Source organism: Coregonus clupeaformis, chromosome 30 (genome assembly GCF_020615455.1).
Source record: "Coregonus clupeaformis isolate EN_2021a chromosome 30, ASM2061545v1, whole genome shotgun sequence".
Lineage (NCBI taxonomy): Eukaryota > Metazoa > Chordata > Actinopteri > Salmoniformes > Salmonidae > Coregonus > Coregonus clupeaformis.
The window spans coordinates 15,761,163-15,770,070 of NC_059221.1; the positions used below are offsets into that span (position 1 = coordinate 15,761,163).

Consider the following 8,908-nt stretch of genomic DNA (forward strand, 5'->3'; position numbering starts at 1 on the left):
AGACTATCTAGGCTATCCATCGTTCTCCATTCAACGTGTTGCTCGGTGAGGCTTGTGCAAATTAATAGGTTAATTGCGCAAGGACGGGAGTTCTGCTATAGTTGTAGACTGGGCTTCCTTAAAAACACGCCACATCGCCGTAAGTGATTTTCGTAGCAGTGTTAGGAAAGCATTTTCTCTAACTTTAACCTAATTCTCCTAACCTGCTGCGTGAGTTCTCCTAACCTGTAGACTACCTTTCGTTTCTTATAACCATGTGCTTCCGGGGTTTTAGAATCAAACACATGAATAAGCGACGTAAAACATTATCATTTAAACAAAGTAGCCGAGTGAACTGGTATATTTCCTCAATACAATAACGTGGTTGAGTAATAAGAGTGAATCATTTACTGCAAAATTCGCTTTGCCCGATACATTATGTTCTTCATTTGCAACTTACCTTTGGTTTGTTAAATACTATTTGCTCAGTAAAGTGTTCTGCCATTGTGAAAGCTCTTCAGTGACTGCCGATGAATGTGAAACTGATTATGTGCTGATAGCACAGAATGAGTGGCGCGACTTCAAGCTTCTCCCGGTCAGGGCAGGCCTAGCGCGACACGCCTTGATACAACCCACCACGACACTGAATGTCAATTCAACGGCTATTCCACGTTCAAGTGGGCATTGCCATAAACGCGCTTTTAAATGGAGTTTATCCACCTCTATACAGCTATTAAGACCTATGGATACATTTTATGGTTACAATGTTTCCACGATGTAACCAGTAGAATAGTTGTGGTGTGTAGGATTAGCAGCACAGGTTAATCCTATGCACAGAGGTTTACCAATGACCTGAATTAGGCCTATGTCCTGTCCAGAGCTACTGTAGCCAGGACTATATTTATGCTAAGGAAACACATAAAGGCTAATGATGATGATAAATAAATCAATGTTACATCAAAACCATTAAACTTGTATTGGTGGTGCCACACTGTGGTGTAAGGGATATGGGGACATCCATGGGACCCAGGTGTCAGGTTCCTCTTACAGGAGCTTGTGGGGCCTGCCCTGGGGCCACTATTGAAAGTGCTCCTCTTTGAGTTCAACATCAGCATGATGAGCATATTATGACAGGTTCCGTGTTTGTCTGTCTTAACTGCCAGTTACCCTTGATAAACTGACTGAGATGTCCATCAAGTGCTGGGCCACTTCCTGTCTCTGGGCCTCTGGATTTTTTTGTTGTTGTAGTTGCAACTTGCACTATTAGGGAACACTCAAAAAAATAACAAAATAGCTGCTCATTTATATCATGCAGTTGCATATTTTTTTGTAGTAGGCCTATTCTTTGTCACTGTGATTAATTAGGTTATAAAGATCAAGTGAAACAGTGTGGTGTTAGGGTACCACACTAACAGGTTGTTGAAATTCACAACACTATTAGGATGTAGCACCCCCCTGTGGTTGTAATCTGAAGGCTGCCTTCATTTATACATGGTTCTACAGTATATCCCGTTAGAAACCGGTGACTAATGTACAATAGGCAACATACACATTTAAGACACTAGACTGCCTATGACTTCAAACCTGCATCAAACCTCACAATTGTGTTGTTTTTTCTACTCCGGCACAGGTTGCTTCCTCCACAGTTCTGTCCATGTGTCACGGATCCCCCCGGTACTGCTGCTCATTCCGTTCACCAGCTCCGGAGGTCTACGTCACCCTCTTTCGAGGCGTCACTGACATGGATCACTACCACCAACCCCGGACTGTCTTGTCTCATTACGCACACCTGGTTCCCATTCCCCCTGATTAGTATGCGTATATATGTGCCCTCTGTTCCCCATTGTCCTTGTCAATTATTGTCCCATGTCCGTTGGTCTCGTGAGTACCGTGTGTTGTGCTCTTGTTGTTTACGGGTCTCGTCCCGTGCAGTGGCGGCTCCTGAAAAAATTCTCAGGAGGGGCAATTTTTCTGATGATTTAGGTGACCTACACACATTTTAAAAAAGATATGTCCAGCAACAACATGAAGACAGGGGCAGCATATAAGTCAATACCAGAAGCATTTATTGACTGATCTGGGGAGATGGATTCCAGTTTCTGTGACAGATTATAAATAATCTCTGATGCCTTTGTTATATTAGCTTTTGGTTGAATGTACTGTCGTAGTAAATATATAATGTTATAGCTTGGTCTGACTAAAATCTTGTGCATGACCCATTTTGTGTTGGGCGTTTGTTTTCAATCAATGCTGTTCCTATCCTATAACAATGGACAAAAGAGTCCTATCTTGTCAGCCTTGTCAGCAGGTGGCCAAGGACAACACCCACGCCATAGGTCTCTCAGTTCTTCCAACTCACGAGTTCTTGCTCTGAGGACACACACACACACACACACACACATCATCACTGATAACACACACACACACACACATCATCACTGTTAAACACACACACAAAAATCCCCTCTCTTTAGGCTGAACATTTGAAGACAGAGAACCCGACTCAGAGCCAATGCAACAGTGGAGGGGACCTCGCCCAACTCATCAGGACCAATCAGAAGATCAGAACTACTAGATTCAACCTACATCATTTATTGTATAAAATGTCTGCACACAATGTTTTCGGGGCTCTCTTCAGATAGCTCCCTAAGAGTTTGACGAACGAGTCCGTGCACGCGATTCCAGATATCTTTACCTCTGAATAAACTGCCTTTATTATACCATATCCACCCTGTCCAAAGTCTCTACTTGGTCTCAGTTCTCCAGTAAACTTGTGATTATCAACAGTACACAACGGTAACAAACAATTGGGGGAACTCACGGGGCAGATAGTAAGGTCGCAGTGACACAGAAAGCAGTTCAATGTCGGGGGTACAGAGTCGCTCTCTTACCAGGATCGCGGTCCGCTCTGACCAGGGTGAAGCCGGCCGGCTCCACTTCTCTGTCCGGGACTCTGTCATCCAGCCAAGTCTCCCAGCTGTATTGGATTCCGCTGCCAGCAGCGTTTTCATTATTTAGTCCGTTCAACAATCAACAAGATCAGTCCAAAACCCACCACTGGAAATCCATGGTTGGCAGAATGTTTGTAAACTAAGTCTACAAATTAAAAACATAAAATAACGCCACTAAGTGTACAAATTAAAAACATAAGATAACGCCACACTGCAGGTCGCAACAGAGACGCTGCTAGCCGCTATTTTCTTAGTTACGTTCATGGTTACGTCACGTATGACGAAAGCGCGTAAGTGCAAGCCCACAGACACCCATAGAGATTGTATTGAAAGCTTTGAAATTTGAAAAAATAGATTTTACATGACAGGCTATGAGAGACTTCTGGGCGATTTTCAACCTGACTGAAATCGCCCCAAAAACGGGCGGGGCCATTTGAAGCACGACTTTAGCCTGATTTGACATTTAGTGGCAGTCAGATCAGATTAGAACACTGATAACTACTGTTGCCGTGATATAATTGATTAGAAAAAAAATCCCTTCCTTTTCCCGTTTGGCAGTGCGTCGCCCATATCGCCCTATTGAACAGGCCGTCCCTGGTCCCGTGTATTGTGTAGAGGTTACACCTCAGTCTTTGTTTGGGTTACATCCCTTTGGTATATATATATACGTGTTTGTGTTGGGTGGAGTAAATAAAACCCCTAATAGGTATTCCTGCGCCTGTCTTCTAATCATTATACAACATGACACCATGCTTCCTCCACATATTACATTAATTCCCTTGGGGCCTCCAAGATTCAACCATTAGGTTTGCAAGTTATGTTAACATAGATAAGAAAGGTTGTCTAAAAACAAAATGCAAAAATCCATGAGTAATGCAGTTAAAGGGGCAATCAGCAGTTGTTACATCCATTTTTGGATTTAATGACATGTACCCATTGATTCTTGAAGAATAGAACTCATAAATGCCTCATGAGCTTAGTTCAACTGAGGTACCCCATCATAACCAAAACAATAAACTGGTTTTACTCCAATGTTTGTCAACAAAGTAAATGTAAATAAATGCTATATAGCCTCAAAACATGGTTAAAACTATAGTTTTGATATCATGTATGGTCAGTCCTTGTAGCCATAGCTCTGTCTATGAATTTGAGAGTGGTTACATTTCTCCATCCCCATTTCTTAGCTTTTTACTGAAACGAGTGGGGAGAACGCTTTGTTATGGCTTCTACTGCTGATTGACGCTTTAACATTTCTCTGAATGGTGAACAGGGTTTCAGTCTTCAATTAGGTTCAAAGTTCAGTCATACTTACCTACGCAAATGTAAAGAGTTCCTGGTAGGACTAATAAGTAGTATTAGTATTAATGCTACTATTACTTAATACTACTACTACTTACAGTATTAGTCCTACCAGGAACTATTTACATTTGCATAGATACAGTAAGTATGACTGAACTTTATGAGCCTCACTATTATGATAATCTTTAGATTGATTTGATCATTGTAATCTACTGTAGTATTCCTAACTATTTGATATACAGGTAGCCTACTGTATCACATTTTGTCAACATGAACTGATCATGATAGACTTCATATTCACAGTACGTGTTTAACCTGTTTTGTGTGTGATAAATCAAAGTGACAGTTGTATATGTCACATGTTGTTTCTGTTCTACCCAAAACAGAGATTTGGTTTGTGTTCAAGTTGATTGAGTCGGGTCATGTGTGTGATAGTGGTTGTAAATGTGGTCAAATCATACTATTTTTAAACCTCTTTTTACCCACTAAAAAAATCAAAAATAAGCTACAACTTCAAAGAAGTGAACTGTCCCTTTAAATAAAAAAAATCACACTTTACAATATGTATGCATGTTCTCATCCCTGGAGCAAGGGCTGAGACAAGAGAGAGCCAAAACCTCAAATAATCTGGATAGTTAAGTATTATGGCTGTTGATATTACTTCTGCCAATGGTTTTGCCAAATCAATTTAACAATTTTATGACAAAGGAATGCAAAACATGGCAAGAGATAAAGAACGTAATCTGTCATCTAGTGGATCTTATTTAGTTTAGCGTAAGGACAGCTTGTTCTGTAACCAAAACTATGAGCATAATCCTAAAAGTAATGTATTTATTAATTTTCAAGGGGGGGAAATAGTTTTAATAGATTTGATTCTTAGATTTCTGTATTAACTAATCTCATTGGTATCTGGGAAAATGCTTTCGGGGGGAATTAAAAACGTTCAAAAAATAGTTCCCACACTTCTCAAATCACCTGGCATTACTATATTAACAGAAAAATCCCTGACTGGCTGTGTCATAGCTAGGTCAGAGTAATAACACAGTGATGCGGTCCTCATTGAATGTGTATCCTTATTGAGTTCAAATTCACACAGTGAATGATTGATAATGCCATTCAAATTGTAAATGAATTGATCACAAGTTGTATTCAATGCTGGTTTGTATCTTTCTGGGGCCCTCAGCAACAAAAGAGGTGTGATCCATCACACATGTTCCGAGCTGAGCTTCTCTCACAGTAACTTTGTTGGTTTAAACATTCCACGTGCGTTGTGTCACACAATATGTCATCATGCATTTTCACAGCAACCCACTACTGTTCACATCTGTCATCACATATTCATTCATTTTAGCAGTGGTTTGCATTGTAAAAAAGGCCAAATCCAAGTTGAATTCTCAGTGGTTCTCAGTGTGTTAGATGTGTTCAGTATGCTGTATGCAGTACAGTATATCTCCACCACTGACGTAAAGGGCACAGTCTCAGCTAAAAAATATTGACACAGCTCACCACATGTTAGGAAGTGGTCTCATAGATGAATTGGGTCCTTGTACCATATTTATTTGTTCTCCAGTTATTTGTAGTAACTGCGACTAGAAATGGATGTGTTGTTGTTGGTTTAGGTGTGTCTGAATGCATTGCACATGGCTATTTCTACAGTATGTTGCTGCAATTATATTTCCATAAACAGCTACCTTTGTGAACTAAAGGTTATTTGCGTAACCCCGGTTCTCTGATATTATGAGTGAGATATCTCACAGTGGGATTCTAAGCAGCTCGAACACCAGAGAAGACAGCATTCCCCGGAGTCCAGACGGATTAAGCATTGGAAAGGAATGATCTGTTTTTGGTCACACCAATTCTCAAAAACGCACCACCTGTTTCCATACAGTGAGCTTGTAGAAGGAACCCTAGCACTCTGGAAAGTCTCAATGACCGAGAGACAGGCCTGTCGCATCCAGATTTAAAATGCCTTGCCTTACCATCGAGGGGCTACCAAGATGAGGGATGAGCCTTCGTCCCTCACTCTGGCTAGAGTGGGGAGTATGAGACTGAGGGAAGGAAAAGCGTAAAGCAATAACCTCAGCCAAGGGTGTGCCAGTGCATTCACCCCCAGTGGTGCATCTCCTGCTAGCGTGAAGAACAACGGGCAGTGCACGTTTTCTTTCGATGTGAAGGGATCTATGGATGCTTGTCCATATCTCTCCCAGATCTGTTTCACCACTTGAGGATGGAATCTCCGTTCCCCTGGTTGGGGATTCCCTCTGGACAATAAGTCCACTCCTACGTTCAGTATGCCTGGGACGTGAGTCGAGCAGTGTAGTGACAGTAGGTGTGCTTTCCTTAGCAGAATAATCCTGATGGATGGTCTGTGTAAGCTCAGGGTAGCGAATGCCACCCTGGCGGTTAATGTACGCCACCACAGTCGTATTGTCTGTTTTAATCAAGAGACTTGTGTGATTGGTTTTTCAAGCTGCTTAGAGATTCTGTGAATCCCACTGTGAGATATCAAAATGAATAATTGAAAAAGAACCATGGCTGCCCAAATGAACCCAAGGAGCAAATGACAGTAGACTATGCAAAATGACTTGTTCGTACTTTGGCGTCCAAGTTGTTTGTCCTTGTTTTGTAAGAGACTGAAGTTTTACCAATCCTGTTTCTATATACTCCCTCTATATTACAAGAAAAATCATAGTTTACACAGATTCTCATTCACAGGCATGAAAAACATATTTCCACCCATGTTGCTACTCAGACAGTGCCAGATGAGACAGACAGTTTTGCCTTTCTACCTTCCTAGCTAATAAACCTGCCACTGCAGCTGTGAAGGTGGGTGGGTGCATCCCAGTAGTCTACAGAAGTTTCCTAGCATACAGACAGACATTGACTGCGTCCCAAATGGCACCCTATTCCCTATGTAATGGACTATTTTTGACCAGGGCCCATAGTGGTGCACTATATAGTGAATAGGGTGCCATTTGGGACAAAGCCTGAGAGAGAGTGTAGTGCCTCACCCTACTGACGTCATCAGGTGACCTTCTGGTCAGGACACTGTCCTTATCAGAATGTTTAGTTGTTCTGGAGTGTCTGTGACAGCCCTATGTGATTTTCACACATTGATCTGGAATGCCTGGAATCTAGGTGTCATTTCCTCCCATAGCAAAACATATTGGCTGCCGGAGACTATCCCTCCATGTTGGAGAGTTGGAGAGCTCTCTGTGTCTACATAGCTGAACTGTCTAAGCACATCTTGACCACAGCTGGGATTAAAGACAGACCAAATGTGGCTTTATAAAACCTGTTTGATACTGTATCATTGCATGTTTTGTTTTCCCTCTTCTTAGTTAATTGTCAGTTACTAGAAAATTATTTATTTGTGTTTTCTGACAGTACTGTGCCAATTTCAGATAATATACTTTAGCACGATGTTCCAAATATGCACCTGTAGCATTTCCTATGGATTTCAAGAGGTCAGCAAGCCATCTTCATGTAGGAACATATTTCCAGGGCCACATCTGTAGTACACTACAGTCGTGGTCAAAAGTTTTGAGAATGACACAAGTATTGGTCTTCACAAAGTTTGCAGCTTCAGTGTTTTTAGATATGTTTGTCAGATGTTACTATGGTATACTGAAGTATAATTATAAGCATTCCATAAATGTCAAAGGCTTTTATTAACAATTACATTAAGTTTATGCAAAGAGTCAATATTTGCAGTGTTGACCCTTCTTTTTCAAGACCTCTGCAATCCGCCCTGGCATGCTGTCAGTTAACTTCTGGGCCACATCCTGACTGATGGCAGCCCATTCTTGCATAATCAATGCTTGGAGTTTGTCAGAATTTGTGGGTTTTTGTTTGTCCACCCGCCTCTTGAGGATTGACCACAAGTTCTCAATGGGATTAAGGTCTGGGGAGTTTCCTGGCCATGGACCCAAAATGTCGATGTTTTGTTCCCGAGTCACTTAGTTATCACTTTTGCCTAATGGCAAGGTGCTCCATCATGCTGGAAAAGGCATTGTTCGTCACCAAACTGTTCTTGGATGGTTGGGAGGTTGCTCTCTGAGGATGTGTTGGTACCATTCTTTATTCATGGCTGTGTTCTTAGGCAAAATTGTGAGTGAGCCCACTCCCTTGGCTGAGAAGCAACCCTACACATGAATGGTCTCAGGATGCTTTATTGTTGGCATGACACAGGACTGATGGTAGCGCTCACCTTGTCTTCTCCAGACAAGCTTTTTTCTGGATGCCCCAAACAATCGGAAAGGGGATTCATCAGAGAAAATGACTTTACCCCAGTCCTCAGCAGTCCAATCCCTGTACCTTTTGCAGAATATCAGTCTGTCCCTGATGTTTTACCTGGAGAGAAGTGGCTTCCTCGCTGCCCTTCTTGACACCAGGCCATCCTCCAAAAGTCTTCGCCTCACTGTGCGTGCAGATGCACTCACACCTGCCTGCTTCCATTCCTGAGCAAGCTCTGCACTGGTGGTGCCCCGATCCCGCAGCTGAATCAACTTTAGGAGATGGTCATGGCACTAGCTGGACTTTCTTGGGCGCCCTGAAGCCTTCTTCACAACAATTGAACCTCTCTCCTTGAAGTTCTTGATGATCCGATAAATGGTTGATTTAGGTGCAATCTTACTAGCAGCAATATCCTTTGCAAAGCAATGATGATGGCACATGTT

General features: G+C 42.0%; 1 protein-coding gene across 1 annotated transcript in view; it reads right to left on the bottom strand.

Annotated features, from left to right (window-relative positions):
• The window catches only part of LOC121545791 (adenosine deaminase-like), a 42,949-nt gene extending 42,345 nt beyond the window's left edge, over positions 1-604 (bottom strand). The window contains exon 1 of the mRNA XM_041856625.2: positions 440-604. Coding sequence (XP_041712559.1) covers positions 440-484 — 45 coding nt within the window. The 5' untranslated portion in view covers positions 485-604. The remainder of the gene's footprint in view (positions 1-439) is intronic.
• Between the last annotated feature and the right edge of the window lie 8,304 nt (positions 605-8,908).